Source organism: Nomascus leucogenys, chromosome 11, assembly GCF_006542625.1.
Source record: "Nomascus leucogenys isolate Asia chromosome 11, Asia_NLE_v1, whole genome shotgun sequence".
NCBI lineage: Eukaryota > Metazoa > Chordata > Mammalia > Primates > Hylobatidae > Nomascus > Nomascus leucogenys.
In genome coordinates this window covers 41,871,846-41,889,534 of record NC_044391.1, presented here as the reverse complement: position 1 = coordinate 41,889,534, position 17,689 = coordinate 41,871,846, and the positions used below count along the sequence as shown (strand labels likewise).

Below are 17,689 nucleotides of genomic sequence, written 5' to 3'. Positions count from 1 at the left end.
ACATAATAGGTACCTAGATACTTATCGTCTCTTTGGAGTAACATGGAAAATTATGTTAGACAAAATTGAACTTTCTAGATTTAGACTTTCCATTAATCCAAGTCCCCTCTGACTCCTCCCCACAATTATTGACTGATGATCTCTCATCTTTTGTCCTGGCTTTATTTTTCCCATAATGAGACACATATATTTTTTCCCCTGATGTTTCACTTATTCTTTGGGTCTGACTGACCCTTACACGTATGTCTCTATCTTTTGTTCCCTTTGCTAGTCATTGGCACTCAGAGGGTCATTTTCCCTTTTCCAAGCCCTCATTAAAGCAGACATACTACCAGAATAAGAGCAAAATTAGTGAAATAGAGACAATTTGGATGCGTGCTTGTAGAAATATATATATGTGTGTGTGTGTGTGTGTGTGTATATATATATATATATTTTTTTTTTTTCTGAGACAGAATCTCACTGTGTCACTCAGGCTGAAGTACAGCAGAGTGGTCATAGCCCACTGAAGCTTTGATCCCTTAGGCTTAAGTGATCCTGCTGCCTCAGCCTCCCAAGTGGCTGGGATTACAGGCATTTGACACTAGGCCTGGCTAATTAAAAGAATTTTTTTTTTTTTTGTAAGAGGCAGTCTTGCTATGTTTCCTAGAACATTTTCTTCCTCTCAAGATCAGATGAAGTTTTGTCTGGGGTGAGCATAATCTGTACCTTTTTGGTCATTTGATGATAGTTTTCACTCTTTGGAGGCGGTTCTCAGGCATCAGTGGGCATTAGGGTCACTTAGAGAGCATGTTAAAACACATTGCTGGTTTCTAATAAGCTTCCAGGTGGGGTGGGGGAAAAAAGCACATTGCTGGGCCACAGTCCCAGAGTTTCTGATTCAGAAGGTCTTGATGGAGACCAAAAAATCTGCATTTCTACAAACTTCTAGATGATGCTGATGCTCTTGGTCTGGGAACTACCCTTTGAAACTGTGAATTTATAGATTATCTTGTATTTAATGGGAAAAATGTTAATGGTAAATTAAGATTTTTTAAGTGAATAATTATCTCTCTTGACTTTAATGATGGTAGAATGAATTTTGTAATCATGACAAAGTAAAACAGCAAGAACATGCCAGAGCCCGATAAAGAAGGAGTTTCCCTCTCACCAGTCTAGTCTGAAAATTGTTTTCAGATCTTAAGGTAACTTGTTGGAAGAAGTCAAACAGCACTGGGCCCTGAGTATGAAATCATGCACCAGCCCACATCAGTGCTAAAGGATTGCCGTGTTGAAAGACAAGGTATCACTTGTTTTTCTTGTGCAGACCACAACTGCTTCTAATTATGATGAAAACATTCATATATAATTACATCGAAAGTGATATTGATTATCTTTCAATTAGGTTTATTTTGATAATATTTGAAAGCATGATAATTGACACGGTTTAAAATTTCCCAGCTTTGTCTGGTCCAATATTTTGATAAAGTTAGAATTTAGTCTAAAAGACGTGGATTGGCAAGTGTGATTTGTGAGACCGGATTGGGAGTTTTATCCAGTTTGGATAGAAGCCTGTAGTGTCTTTTGGAGTTGGTGCTTCAACTAACTCCTTTCTTTATCACCTACATCTAGCCAGTCCCCAAGTTCTTTCAAATCTTCCTTTTAGCAATAGCTCATATTTCCTGCCTTTCTACTTTACTTCTTCATGAAAAGCCTTTATGCTCATTTCACTGACTTTTTTCTTTTTCTTTCTTTATTTTACTTTCTTTATTTTTGAATTTTATTTATTTAATTTTTTGGAGACGGTGTCTCACTCTGTCGCCAGGCTGGAGTGCAGTGGTGCTATTTCGGCTCACTGCAACCTCCACCTCCTGGGTTCAAGTGATTCTCCTGCTTCAGCGTCCCAAGTAGCTGAGACTACACGTGTACACCACCAGGCCCAACTAGTTTTTGTATTGTTAGTAGAGACAGGGTTTTGTCATTTTGCCCAGACTGGTCTCGAACTACTGAGCTCAAGTGATGATCCACCCACAAAGTGCTGGGATTACAGGAGTGAGCCACTGTGCCTGGCCTCGCTGACTTTTCTTTGTCACAATTTGAAATGTCTTCCTACTGTACATCAGATGCATCCAAACCTTCCCAACATAACAACATAAACATTTCTTTCTAACCTGGCTCCTTTTCCTCTCCATTACAAATGTACAAGTCTCCCCCTGTCAAAAATAATTTAACTAGTCCCTCCTTGTTGAATATTGTTTGATATTTTGTATCATATCCACTCATTCTTTTCTCAGTGAATATAAGGGCTCTCAGTGAATATGATCATGGCACATTTATGGGACAATATTCACCTATTAAAATAGCTATAAATCTTGACATAGATAAATGTTTGATATGTTTTTGGAAAAAAAAACCTCTTTATACCAGACTATAGATAGTATATTTCTTAGTCACCAATATTTTAATATATATATTTGTTGTATATATATTTGTTTTATATGTATTTAATATATATGTAATTACATATATTGTTACATATATATGTACTTTTTTCATGAAAAATATATGGCAATGACCAACTCTGGGTAGTTGGATTAGAGTAATATTTTTTTAAATTTTACTTTCTAGGTATTTGTAACCTAGATATTGCAGTAAATATGCATATCTGTATAATGCATATAAATACATTTTACAGTAAATATGCATTATCTGTATAATAGCAGTTATAAAGTGCATAGAAAAATAAAATGGAAATATGCCTACATATAAAAGTGATTGCCACTAGGAGGTTGGATTTCAATTTTTTTCTTTTGAATACTTTACTTCAAATTCTTTTACACTAGTATTAAATTGTATTTAAATTTAGTATTAGATAACATTTAATAGCATTGAATATTCAATAGTGTTAACTACTATTTGCATTTAGTATTTGAGTATAAAAATTAATGCTTAAAATTATATTTAGTTTATGTAATTATATGTCAACCATGTTTAACTCCAATAATACCACTTTTCTGTGCAAAACCTTTATAGTTTGCTCTTCCCCAGTAACCAAAGCTCAAAAGTCTTAGCCTGGGAATCAAGCTCTCCATAACTTAGGACCTATAGGTTACTGCCTTTTGTTATCTAATGCTGTATCTCAATACAATTTCAGTGTTCTTGGATGGAGTCCACACTCTTTCCTGCGTTTGGTTATACTTTATCATTTGTAAAATCTCCCGGTTTACCTCCCCTTTCTTCATGTCCATACTCACCTTTCTTGCAAGGCGAGGCCAAATGCTGTCTTCCATGGGCTTTCTCTTCTCCTGGCTCTCCTAACTCTGGAATCTGAGTACATTTCACATTTTGTCATCTTAAAGGATGTTGTTTCCCTGTGTAGTATTTGTACACATATATCAGCTTCTCAGCTTCATTTGTTGCATATGTTTTATGGGGTGTGGGGTCAAAGGTTAACTTCTCATTATTGAACTAGTAAAATCTGTGCTCACAATACATATGATCAGTTACTTATGGAAAGTAAAGCAGATCTGGGTATGAATCCTGTAGTAAGTGCAGCCACTTACTGGCTGCATGCTTTCATACAAGATCCTTAACCTTTCTGTGACTTATTTTCCCTATTTGAAGAATTAAGGAAAATGGTACTTTTCATCCTGAGGATTCAGTGAGACAATTATATAAAGAAGACTTCATTGGTTACAGTACAGATTATCTGCTATAATATCAAATGCAATGGTTTAGGTAAGATTGTTTTCCAACCAGAGATGTCTTGAGGTGAAGAGTCAATGGCTAAAGGGGAAGCTCACAATTTCAGCACAAGGCTTCCTTTGCCAGGACCACTGCTCCAGTTGTCCCAGACAACAGAAAGGAAGAGGAAGTGAGCCCCAGGGCTGCACATATCACTTCCTCCTCCATCCCACTGGCCAATGTTAAGTTGTGTAGCTGCATTCAACTACAAAAGAGTCTGGGGGTCTCAACTGTGTGTTCTGCTGCAACTCAGGAGTTAGGTTCTGTTACTAAAGAAGAAAGGAAGAACTGGGTCAAATAACACTCATTAAAAAAATCAGGATTCTAAGCTTGAAAGACTGCAGTCAAACACAATTGAGATGAGTTCTCAAAACTAAAGGACTTGTGAAACCTAACGGGGAGCGTCCAGCTGGTCTCTTTAGCACAGACCTTCTATTGAAAAGTACTGTATTGGTTTTCACACTGCTGATAAAGCCATATCCAAGACTGGGCAATTTACAAAAATAAAGAGGTTTATTGGATTTACAAGTTCCACACGACTGGGGAGACCTCACAATCATGGCAGAAGGTGAAAGACACACCTCACATGGTGGCAGACAAGAAAAGAGTTTGTGCAGGGAAACTCCCATTTTTCAAACCTTCAAATTTCATGAGACTTATTCACTATCACAAGAACAGCACTGGAAAGACCTGCCCCCATGATTCAGTTACCTCCCACTGGGTCCCTCCCACAACATGTGGGAATTCAAGATGAGATTTGGGTGGAGACACAGCCAAACCATACCAGGTACATTACACTATCTTTTCCTTCAAACTATTAAAAGCTCCTTAAGAACAGGTAATCTGTCTAAATGTCTTATTTCATTTTTAATATATCTATCTGTTGGGAACAGGCCCCAAAATCTGGCCATAAACTGGCCCCAAAACTGGCCATAAACAAAATTTCTGCAGCACAGTGACATGCTCGTGATGGCCTTGATGCCCATGCTGGAAGGTTGTCAGTTTACCAGAATGAGGGCAAGGAACACCTGGCCCACCCAGGGTAGAAAACTGCTTAAAGGCGTTCTTAAACCACAAACAATAGCATGAGCGATCTGTGCCTTAACGACATGTTCATGCTGCAGATAACTAGCCAGACCCATCCCTATATTTCTGCCCATCCCTTTATTTCCCATAAGGAATGCTTTTAGTAAATCTTATGACTGGCTTGCTGTCAATAAATATGTGGGTAAATCTCTGTTTGGGGCTCTCAGCTCTGAAGGCTGTGAGACCCCTGATTTCCCCCTCCACGCTCTGTATTTTTGTGCGAGTGTCTTTAATTCCTCTGGTGCCACTGGGTTAGGGTCTCCAAGACTGAGCCGATCTCAGCATCTACCACATTCTGCTTTATTCTCTTCTCTAGGGTAAGGAAAATCACAATAAATGGATATTCAATAAAATTCAATTAGTTTAAGTCTGACTCTCGAGAATGTGCAATTGAAGGTTATGAATATGTCACACTTAAGGTGGTGGTAGAAGTCTCTGGGCACGTAGAAAATGCCTGTTTTAACTTTTAGCTATTTTTTTCAGGTTTTTGTCATTAGAATGTTTCTTCTATTTCTACTGCAAATAACTATCAAAAAGGAAAAGAACAACTAGGATGGCCTCCCCTGTTTATCATTGGCCCTACAATTTTCTAGGAGTAGTATCTTTTTGGAATTATGTAATGTCCTCTGCTAATGACAGTGTATAGATGCTATTACATTTCCTTGTGGGACAAAGTACTGTTGTCTGGAAGCTTTGAGAGTAATGTAATACACAGTAAATAAGGAAGCGTTTTGTGTATTCTTAGGTTTTTACATTTTTATTTTAAAACAGAGAATTTCATATTGATTAACACCTACTACTAAACAGGATGGTGCATTAATTAAATGCCTTGTCCTAACTGTTATAAGCTCTGTTAGAAAAATAAACATCTCACAACAACAAACTACAGTGTCAGCTCTTTAATAAATACATAAAACAGAAGTTAGTAGTCAGAGTTATATGAACAGGTTCATAGTATATTATGTGAAAGTATCATATTCTCTAATATTCTGCATCATTTAAGACAATTTAAGTTACGTATAATTCAAAGCCAGAAATAATAAGAAATAGGTTCAGTGATAATTTGATTCTTTCTTAGAGCTATTTTATATTCAAATATTTAATTTAAAAATATATTCTATATTAAATTTATTTTTACATACGCAGTACTCGTTAGGTGAAACAAAATAAGTTTTTATGTTACTGATAAGTTTAATACATTTCTAATTTTTTTCAGAAGCTCAAGAAACCTTAATGAAGTAGCTAATAAATGTAAAATAGTTTAAAAGCTATGTTAAATATACACAAAATGAATTTCTATATTAATATGTGCAAATTTATATTTTCTTATAATTTAGAATTAAAGTATTTTATACTCAATATTCTTAATAAAATTTATGTACCATACTTGTCATTGTGTAGACTTCTTATCAAAATTTCACATTTATCTGTAGGAAAATGTAAAGTTGGTAAAAATTCTTTACACAAATCACACATTTTCCATCCTTGACAATTGCAGTGTTTTTTAAAAAATATTGTTGTATTAGACAATTTTAACTGAAGTAGTTTGTAGAGGCTAGAAACCTGATTAATAGAATAGTGTTAGACAATTCTAACTGAAGTAGGTTGCAGAGGCTAGAAGAAACCTGATTAACAGAGTTAGCTTACAAAGATAAATTTTATGCAGAAAAGTATTCCAGGTAGATAAAAGAGTAGTGTTATTACTCTCAGGTTTACATTAACAGCTGCCCAGATAGCTGAATAATTATTTCATATAATTCAAATAATTTAAATATGCAGTTTTATAACAGTCGTTACATAAGCTTGAAGTTAAAGTGATCAGAGCCAAGGGGGAAAAACCCACAAATGTAAAGAAGAATAAAAAGTAAGAGGACTCTAGAAGAAAGTTGTTTTTCACAGCACTGATTGGTTTTATCATATTTTTCTCCTGCCATTGATACAAGACATATAAGATGCTGCAAAACCTAACTATGACAGTTCCATGTAATATTTTTCCAGTTAATTTTGTTTAAAACTGAGATGATAATATAAAAGGATCTCATATAATAGAATAAAAATAATAAAAATTTGTTAATGAAATGTAGACATACCTACCCATTCTTGTTAGTTAAGTTAGGGTTTGCTGAAGTCATTTGCACTCACATAAAGTATAAATGGGGACCTGAAAGAGCTTTTGTAAACTCAAGATATGCGGGATCTGAGCTGATAATCAGCTAGCCTCCATGTTGAGTTGTGCGTGACTCAATTGTCCTGAAATTTTGCCTTCGTATGTTATCATAAATGGGCTCTCAAATCTTTATAAGAAAACAGAATTTGCCTAGATGCATAAACATTTAGGTAAAGTTGGATTAGTGTAATATTTATTCAAGCATAATTTTAAACACTGCATCTGAAGTGCCAACAGTTGCAAGAAATGTCACAATTTCAGAGATGTTAAATTGAAAAAGTGATGTCTTGGAATCAATGAAATATAAATATGGATATATATAATCAGTTATACATAAAAATTTGCTATACAGGAATTATAAAAGAAAAGGAAAATTATCTGAAAGAATGTTAGCTATATCTCAGTGGTTTGCATTGCATAAAATGGAGTTCTTAAGGTCAATATAAATAAGGATAGTTGTAAATAAAATATTGAGTCAACATAACAGAATGCAGTATGCACATGATTGAGCTCCCATGTAACTGTATTTCACTTGATACGTTTACAAAAACATATATATTCCAAATCCTTCAAAATGAAAAGAAGCTCAAACAGTTGTGAAAATTTAGAATTCTTAGATTTTAATGGGTCTGTCTTTGTTCAGGGGCAAAGACTCAAATGAGCTTTAAGATCAATTAAAGATGTCTGGAAATGAAGAACTTCATTATACCATGAAATTCAGTTACTTTTCACTATTAGGCTTATTAAGCTTGAAGCTTTAGGGAATCTCTTGGGAAGAGTGAGTGGAAAAAACAGGAGTAAGAAAAGAAAGAAAAAGCCTTTGAGTCTAATCTACTCTACCAGGTTCCAGGAAGAATACAATTCTACAGAGAAAATTCTTCATAGTCTATCATAATATATTTCAGTGTCTGATGGCTGACTGTTGTCTTACATAAGGATATCTTCAATGGATATTAAGTAAATATTAAAAACATATTTCAGATTCATTCTTTGAAGGATTGTATCTCATGCATCCACAAATTTTAATGTTGAGTTTTGGAAAACTGCCTCCAGAGATATCTACTGTGTTTAATCTTAGATTTTTTTTTGTTATTTTAATAAACCAAAGATAAACTGAACATTTAAGACATAATCAGATTTTTAGTGAATTTTTAAGTCTTCCAGAAAAGTCTATGACTTAATAAATATTAGCAAGTTTCCAAAAATATAACAAATGTTTATAAATACATGTGCACTGCAGTGCAATGGTGTCCCCAGAGAAATAAAATGCATAACAAAGCAAATGTTATGTTGTAGTGTATGTATGGCACATTTATAAATCATTACATACTTTAGGGCACAAAAATGCTGCAGTACTAAAAGTGTTGTTCAAGTTCTCAATTCTGTTAACAATTTAAAATTTCATTAATTGTGTTTAATATCAATGAATCTCAAAAGGCTCCTGTGGCCATATTAGTTGAAAATAGACTCTATTTACATACATTATTTAACCTAAGAGTACCCTGTGTTCCCTTACCATTTAATTAATTCTAACTAGTCATATTAATTCTCATCTCACAAATCATTACACAGGAAGATATCAATTATTCAAGTAAAATATAAGCCCTACAATCTTTAAAAATTAGCTTTTTAAGTAAAAACAAAAAAGATAAGCACAAGACTTTGCAAGCATAACAACAATCATTGTCTAACATTGAGCTGCCTACAAGGAAGTCTGTCCCTTCCTATGGTAACAGCCTTGGTCCACTATAAAGTTAGTGCAAACAAGTGAGGGTGTAAAAAAATATAAACCCTTGATTTTTAAGGATTTCATTTTGTTATACTCTTTTTGGATAATTCATTCCATACGGAAATTTGTTTACTGTTCATAAACATCATAATGTTCATTTCAAAAATTGTCACCATCTTAATTAATGGCTATCTTACACTTTTTTCTTTTGGAGGGTTGTCGGGCATCCATCCGTTTTCCTTTTTAAGAAGAATGTTATGTGTATTAGGCTACTAAATCCAATTTTTACATTATTTTTAGTGATCAAAGGTTTCTTATACAAGTGACTCACAGTACTGAATTATGTCAATCTCTCATTTGAGGAAGGAAATGCAGTTCAAGTTAGCATTGAAATTGCTTGGCTGTACAGGACATCTAATAGAGCTGCTGTGTTTATTGGCCCCAGAACAACTTATTATAGGTTTTTCAGTTCTCTTTAGGATAGAATATGAAATGGAGTTAGTCTTCATCAAAATGCTGTATCTAGTACTTTAACTCAAGTGCTGGAAGACAGCAAATCTTGGAAGTTAATTATAAAAAGATATTTCAAATAGATTCCTTTGTTGTCATGGGCAAAACTGTATATCCACACAGGACTGTTAGACTGCTAGCCAATAAAATCAGACTAAGTCCATAGGGATAAGGTAACTGTAAAGGAATTTCCACTGGGGAAGACAGGGCTCATGGCCCATGTATCAAGGTCTCAAGCTGAGCACTGGAGAACTCCAGGGAACACTGTTCATACAGGCTATGGTGCGAAGGAATTCCCCTGTAGGTATGCCATGCTTCAGTCTCTTAAGAAGCTGATTAGCATGAAAGACTGGAAGCTGATTATGGACAATTCAGTTTGAATTATTCTTTTGTATTTTGCTTTGAACTTTCCTCATACACTTAAGACTTGAGTAAATCACATTGAAAAACATTTGCCAATTGAATATTTTAAAGATTCAAGAGGTAGCATAATATTGTGCAATGAACACTGGCCTGGCAATGAGAAGATAGAAACTCCTTTCCAATGTGGCCACTTTATCACTTGAGTGTTTTTTGAGAAATCATTTAAGTTTTCTGAGGCTCAGTTCCCTAACTCACTAAAAAGGAGAATTAGCAGCCGGGCATGGTGGCTCATGCCTGTAATCCCAACACTCTGGGAGGCCGAGGAGGGTAGATCACCTGAGGTCAGGAGTTTGAGATCAACCTGTCCAACATGGCAAAACCCCGTCTCTACTAAAAATACAAAAATTAGCTGGGCACGGTGGTGGATGCCTGTAATCCCAGCTACTCAGGAGGCTGAGGCAGGAGAACTGCTTGAACCCGGGAAGCAGAGGTTACAGTGAGCCCTGATTGCACCATTGCACTCCAGCCTGGGTGACAAGAGTGAAACTCTGTCTCAAAAAAAAAAAATAGCTTATTTCTAAGATATCATCTATTCTCCAATTTTGTACTTTTATGAATTCTGGCAAGAAGGGTTGGAGTGATTCCGGGAAAGAACATCCTTAGGCTGCCTTGAAGGGAGAAGATAATATAGCTTTTCATTTTAAAAATGCTGACATCTACTTGCAATCGAAATCTAAGAAAACATTCAAAATGTGGTACTTTGCTTGAGGCAGAATTTCTAAATATCTTGTGAATTAATGATAAGATAAATGAAATGGCCAAACAATCCCTTCAGTTTACCAGGTAAGAAGATACAAAACTCCACACCTGTGCACAATGAAGCTATTCAGGTTTTGATGATACTTTACAGTGTCCCCTATTAACATTCGGCTTTTAAAACCAGTATTCTGATAAAGTGACATTGTATTATTAGTTTTTTATGGCAGTAGTAACTTAGCACTTAATTAATCCAGTCATCTGTGACATATATAAACTTATCCTGTAAGAAAGAAAACAAAACATAAAGGCAAAGAGGAGAGAATGCTGGAATTAGTATCCATCTTGCAAAAATAAGCAAACCATAAACACACATGCATAAAACTACACACTTTAAAAAGCAATAATCTTTTAAGATTAAGGTTTTATCTGTTCACCTCTTGAAAGAGTGAAACACGAATCATTTATTCATCTAGCTGTTCTTGTCTATTCAACCACCAACTGTTGAAGTGTTTGGCAACTTTAGAATATACTTGCCAGATTATTTTTTTCCTCACATGTCCAGTGCAGGGATTACTGTACCCTTGTAGTGACACAATGCTAAACTCTCTCACAGCATTGTTCTCTCTGGGAAGCGTAGGGATAACAGGTACCTGTAAAGTGTAATCAGTGCTCTTCAGAGGATCTACATTCTATGCTGATCTAAATAAGTTATATATTACAGTAAAGTGCTACAATGACACTAGTCTCAAACAGTAGTAAGACACATTTTTCTCTGAAAAAGTCAGCAGCTATGTGAGTCACATCATGATGAGGATGCTTGTCAGTCTTCGTTCGAGTGTACAACCAGCAATTGGCATGACCGTGAGCGATTTGTCTCCTCCTGTGACTTCTAAAATTATAATCTTTAGGAGCAATTATTAAAAATTCCAGTTTCCCATTAAGTGTTTAAAAATCTTTTTTTAGAAGTTGCACCTGAAAGTTTCATGAGCATTTAATTTGCTGATATCCATTTTTATTTCTTCAGGCTTCTCACGTCGGTAGGTTACTGCTCTTGTGCAAACACTTTGCAGAATCAACTTATCCTTAATAGAGAAAAAATGTTATTATTAACTAAGGGCCTAAATATTGTAACTAGGCAATAACATACTGTTAGCAATTCTTTTTTAGAATTTACTGACCTTTTTTGAGGCCGACACTCTGTAATCTGATGAGGACTTAATTTTATTACTATTCCATTGTAGTATCACCTGTCTGATGATAAGGACTTTAAGCAACCCAATCAAGAATGTAACTATGAAAATGATGAAAAATATTCTCAAGTAGCTTGGGCTGGAGAAACATTCTGTAATGAAGCAAACAAATAAATGGATTAAAAATTGGAATATGTAAATCAAGGAGTCTATCAAGTAAATAATGTTCACCCCTCAATTAATAGTGCCAAAGGTATTTGCAAATTTACATTTTCAAATCAGGGGATTGAAATTACCTTTGATTCAAAAACAGTAAGCTCTCTAATTTTTCTTGCACGTTTACTATGAGAATATTTTCAATAGAAAAACCTCCTTTGGAAAATAGCCATGATCAAGGTGTTCAATCATATTATTCCTTTGAAGCTGGATTCTTTAATTGTATTAACTGGAATATGTCCATGTCCCATAACCAAGCATGATTTTATCCAAGGCAGAAAGAGGAATAGTTTTTGTGGTGTGTACTGTTGATCACTAAATGGAAAATAGGATTTTAAAAAATTATTGAGCAGTTCTGGGCCTTAGGATATGTTTCTCTTGTTATGCTTGGTCTTCATTTGTTCCATGCCAGTAATGGAAAATAAAGTAAACATCTGCAGAAGCTAAAATCAAAACTACTCTAATAGGTGAATAAATATTTCTTCAGAAATTGAAGTGTAAATTTTCATTCTTATTATACATGGCTTCTCCAGGAAATAGGAGTGTCCAATTTGGGACAACGTGAAAATATCATTCTTCATTTTCATTAATTTACTTTTTACTTGTCTGTTAACTACACCTATTCCATTTGCCTCTAAAAATGCACTGTGTATTTTAAGAACAAATAATACTTAGGACAAATAATTACTAGCTGGAAAAAGAAATGTTGTGTTAAGAGAAGGGGCATGCTAGATCTCATTTTAGCACCAGATCTTTGGCACACCCTCATTGCCAAAGATTTGGTGCTTGAAAGTCTATAGGCTCTGTTGTTGCCAGAGGCATTACCCTAATCTAAGAGGAAGATGGTTGCACAATAGGCAAGTATTCCATGGAACTCACCAGCTGCCCTAGATTCATAAAATTACTTTGTGGCTAAAGAGCCATGTGTTCCCCCACCAATTCTCCAGAGTCTGGGGACCTCATCCAAAGTTCCAAGGTCTCCCTGAGAGGGTCACTAGGGAGGTGACCTGCCAAGACTTAGCATAGTGCACCACCCAACCAATCCTGGGTGATTTGGGTCTGAATTTCCAGTGAGGACTAAATATGTTTTTGAATAAGGCCAAGCTCAGTGATAAGGGAAAGGGTTCCTCTCAAGTGAGAAGACTTAATTAAGCCTATTTTTTTTTGTGTGTGTGATAACGTACTTTGAAAGAAAGGTCAAAGGCTATCCCAGAGCTACAATTGGAATGGAAACACCGAATGCCAGTGTAGGTCTCTGTTGCTGCAGGTCTCACAGAGAGAGAATCCAAAATATTCTGCTCAAAGTTGATGTCTTTTGAGGCTTCCACAGTAACTTCGGGCTCATAACATACAAGCCTTTTGTTCTGACAGACTGTCATTTCCTCTGGTTGATTTAGGACTACTCAGTCAGCTAAGGTGGATCATCAGAGGGGGCACGTGGCTTGATCCCACTTACTGGCTTCTCGCCTGGTGGGAGCTCAGCCAGAGAGACTGAAAGAACAGCCTTTAAGTGCGACTGAGTGGATAGATAATAGAGGTGCCTAACAAATGCCCTTTCCCTCTCCTTGCACAACAGTTGTGAAGGGGAGGGGCGGCCCCTAGCTACTGACACATTTTAGAAATATTTCTAATAGGTTAGAATAGAGGGCATTTTCAGAGCTCAAATCTGCATGCATATTTAAATGCTATGAGTGGTTAAAAATTCATGCCTAGCCCATGCTTTCCTTAGTTTAGGTCAGGCCGGGACTTTTCCTAAGGAGCTTTAAGAGAATACTTTTTGTAACAACACTTAAGTCAAAGTAGTGTTTACTTAACATAATAAATGACATGTTGATAGTAAGGCCCTATTTATTAGAAAGGCACTTGGCTTTCTGGAGTGATTGCTGCAGCTCCAGCTGGCAGCACATGGGGCTCTTTTCAGAGCCAAGTTCGTTATGGGATAAGATCAGTGTGGATGTGAGGGAAAAAGGAAACAAAACTCTGGAGAAAGTTTACTCTTTTGTGCAGTCTCTCTAAGAGCCGGAATTTTTCTTACAGGTTGGAGAGACTTGAAATAATAGTTGCAATAGGAATGTTTAATAAAGATATAATTTCAAGGTCAGTTTCTTATGCATGTAGAGTTCCACACCTTACCCCTGTGCAAAGTAAGGTTCTGGGTTCTAATAACTTTTGTTTTGTTTTGTTTTGCTTTTGTTGTTTTTTTTAAACAGCTTTATTAAGTATCATTGATATACAAAAACTGCACATATTAATGTATAGAGTATAATGAGTTTGTGATTCAGTTTTTTAAATCTCCCAGAGATGGTACCCTACAACCACTGAGTATGCTTGCTGTGGTGTGGCTGAGTGGCTAGGTTTCTCCTCTCATCCACACAGCTGAATTCCCACGCAATGTACTTCCATGGAAAGGCATCCAAATAAATTGGCTGTCAAGGCCTCAGTGAACCAGAAATATGAGTTCCCCATGTAAACTCATTTCACTAAGAGATAAAATCTGCGGAGCCATAATTTTCCTTCATAATCCAAACTTGCTTCTAGTTCTGAACTTCCTCATGTCTAATCGATATTTGCTTTCATGTTTCAAGTGAAGCCAAAAAATTCTAAGTAATGATGATCTGCTTTTACAAAATATGTAACTTCAAAAGGACCATTCCTTCCTAGTACTTTTCAGTTTGATAAAAATATAGCTTAAGGATGAGTGATTATAAATGTGACATAATGAAAAGGGTATGGAACTTTTAGTTTGAAGATCTTGATCTAAGACATGTATCTTAACATTACTAGTTAAGAGATAGCCCTCAGACAAAATTTCCCTGAGCCTCAGTTTCCCCATCTATAACATGGAGATTATACCAATCTCAAAGAGTTGTATGACATTAAATGAGCCAATGAACATGAAGGAAGTATGTAAGGTAGAAGATGACACAAAAACACACATTTATTATTGTTATAAAGAATAAAGCAATGTTTCATAATTTAAAAATGAAGCCCTCAGTCCTCTTTTTTTTTTTTTTTAATGGTTTTTCTCTCTTGTTGCCTAGGCTGCAGTGCAATGGCACGATCTCAGCTCATTGCAACCTCCGCCTCCCGGATTCAAGGGATTCTCCTGCCTGTGCCTCTTGAGTAGCTGGGATTACAGGTGCCCGCCACTGCACCTGGCTAATTTTGTATTTTTAGTAGAGACGGGGTTTCACCACGTTGGCCAAGCTGGTCTCGAACTCCTGACCTCAGATGATCCACCTGCCTTGGCCTCCCAAAGTGCTGGGATTACAGGTGTGAGCCACCGCACCCGGCCAGTCCTTTCTTTAGCATGGTTAATTATGGGTCTTTTGGGGGAGCATCATCCTCTGCAGACACTCTTCTGTGCTTTGATTATTAAGCTTTGGCCTACCTGAAGTTTGGTCGACATAATGCTGTTGTTCCATGAGAGCACATGAGGTTTTGCACTGATCAAGTACAGCCTGAGACAAATTGTGAGGGTGAAGGCATTGCATACAGTTCCTGCAAGGGGAAACAGAACTGAAAATATTTATTCTTTAAAAAGGTGGTAGACTATCATATTTTCCGCAAGAAAAAAAAGACAAAATAACAATGCAGAAACAATTCAAATTTTGATTATGTTCATTAGAACTAACTCCATCATTACATCGAAGGATTGCATTTCCAAATGATTTAGATAAATTGCCATGGATAATTCTAAAAAACTTACTTGAGCTACTAATCTGAGAAAGTCAATGGTTTAGGCTGGGCGCGGTGGCTCACACTTGTAATCCCAGCACTTTGGGAGGCCGAGGCGGGCGAATCACGAGGTCAGGAGATTGAGACCACGGTGAAACCCCGTCTCTACTAAAAATACAAAAAATTAGCTGGGCGTGGTGGTGGGCGCCTGTAGTCCCAGCTACTCGGGAGGCTGAGGCAGGAGAATGGCGTGAACCCGGGAGGCGGAGCTTACAGTGAGCCGAGATTGCGCCACTGCACTCCAGCCTGGGCAACAGAGCGAGACTCTGTCTCAAAAAAAAAAAAAAGAAAGTCAATGGTTTAAAATGTTGAGTAAAAAAACTGGAAGTTACAGTGTTTAGATTAGAAGTCTTTGTGCAGATCTCAAATTGTTACTGAAAAATTTATTGGCACAAAACAGTAATGTCACCTTCATTTAACGTATCACCTTTCATTTATATATCACTTATTTCTAGGGTGCATCACAGACACCATTGTTCTTTATCATTAAAATATTAAAAATAAGGCTGGGCACAGTGGCTCACGCCTGTAATCCCAGTACTTTGGGAGGCCGAGGTGGGTAGATCATGAGGTCAGGAGATCGAGACCATCCTGGCTAACATGGTGAAACCCTGTCTCTACTAAAAATACAAAAAAAAAAAAAAAAAAAGCCGAGCGTGGTGGCGGGTGCCTGTAGTCCCAGCTACTCGGGAGGCTGAGGCAAGAGAATGGCGTGGACCCGGGAGGCGAAGCTTGGAGTGAGCCAAGATCGTGCCACTGCACTCCAGCTGGGCGACAGAGCAAGACTCTGTCACAAAAAAAAAAAAAAATTAAATATAAAACATAGCAGTAACAGCTAACATTTATTCTATGGTTGCCATGCATCAAGTACAAGGGTGAATTTTTTATATGAATCATTTGATTCTTTCGCAGATATACAGTAAGGTATTATTACTATCCTCACTTTTGATATCAGGAAACTGTGGCACAGAAAATTATAACAACTTGTCCTAGATCACACTATTACTAAATAGTAAGCTGGGTAGCAGGCAACCTCTGATTTCAAAAAAAGCTAAGGTAGTGAGTGTTCAGATTTACTCTGATGCTTCCACAGCTATCCAGGGGTCAAAGATTTGAATTCAAGTCTTCTAATTCATAGCATTTCTCATTTAATTCTATTTTAGCATGGTGGTCACAATGTATCCAGCAACGTTTAAGATTAAGGAAGTCAGAACAAAAAAGGACAAAAGTAGCTATTCTTTGTGTATGTTTGAGTCAGAGAAATCATACCAGTTTTCCTTGCAGGCCGTATGACAGGTGGGGCAGTGTTCACAGAAGCGGCCGATGCTCCTGGGATCGGTGCACTCACACCTTCCACACACACATGTGCCTCTTCCACTGCATACTTGGCCCTTTGAATTGACACAGTGCTGGGCTGCTGCTGAAGGGCACTGGCACCGATCTCCTTCCCAGCCACTGAAGCATTGGCATCTGCCTGCTTCACACTCTCCATGCCCTGTGAGGAAGACACCGCAGGACCTGTGTTATCTGGATCACTGACTTTGTAAAGAGTTTTCAACCATGGATTCCTGTATCATATCCATGGAAACGCACTGACAGTCCAGTGAATGGAAGCAGCATCACTTTTTTCGTTGGTCTGACACAAACAGTGCTGGATTTAGGAGGATCTGTTTTCAAAGCTGTTCTACTGTAGATAATCTCCCCATGCTAATGCACTCTGCTAACAAGCACGAAGGGCACCCCTGCTTCAGTGGCTGCCAGACTACTTGAATGTCATTGCATATTCAGTTTTACATTAAAAACACACATATCAAGAAACTGCAAATGCCGAAGTAATGTTAACTGCGTGACTTGAAATTAGAAAAAATACAGGTATTTGATATGGCTTCCATCACCTATTCTCTCAGTCTTCTGATGTTGCTGAAGGCCTAGGATAACTGCAGGACTGTGAGGCAAACCTTTCTAGTTCTTCAGTACTGCTAGTGCCATGTTTAAAGATCAGGTCTCTTGAGAAGTTGAACAGATGCTTTCATATCCTCAGTGCATTATTTAGTAAGTTAGCAGAGCAGATCCTCCTCTATACTGTGAGCTGTTCTTAGATGGTAAATGAAAAAAAGAAAGAAAGATGGTGTGTGTGGTGGGGGAACATTTATGCATGTGGGGTGAAGAAAACACAGTTACACATAGTTAAATGGATTTTAGACAGTA

At 36.8% G+C, this 17,689-nt stretch overlaps 1 protein-coding gene across 1 annotated transcript in view; it reads right to left on the bottom strand.

Moving 5' to 3' along the window:
- Nucleotides 1-5,550: 5,550 nt before the first annotated feature.
- ITGB8 (integrin subunit beta 8) overlaps nt 5,551-17,689 on the bottom strand; it is an 84,835-nt gene continuing 72,696 nt past the window's right edge. Inside the window, exons 11-14 of the mRNA XM_030822207.1 lie at nt 16,751-16,976; nt 15,135-15,244; nt 11,516-11,679; nt 5,551-11,419 (exon numbers count right to left, since the gene is read on the bottom strand). Of these exons, the coding sequence (XP_030678067.1) occupies nt 11,297-11,419; nt 11,516-11,679; nt 15,135-15,244; nt 16,751-16,976 (623 nt within the window). The 3' untranslated portion in view covers nt 5,551-11,296. The remainder of the gene's footprint in view (nt 11,420-11,515; nt 11,680-15,134; nt 15,245-16,750; nt 16,977-17,689) is intronic.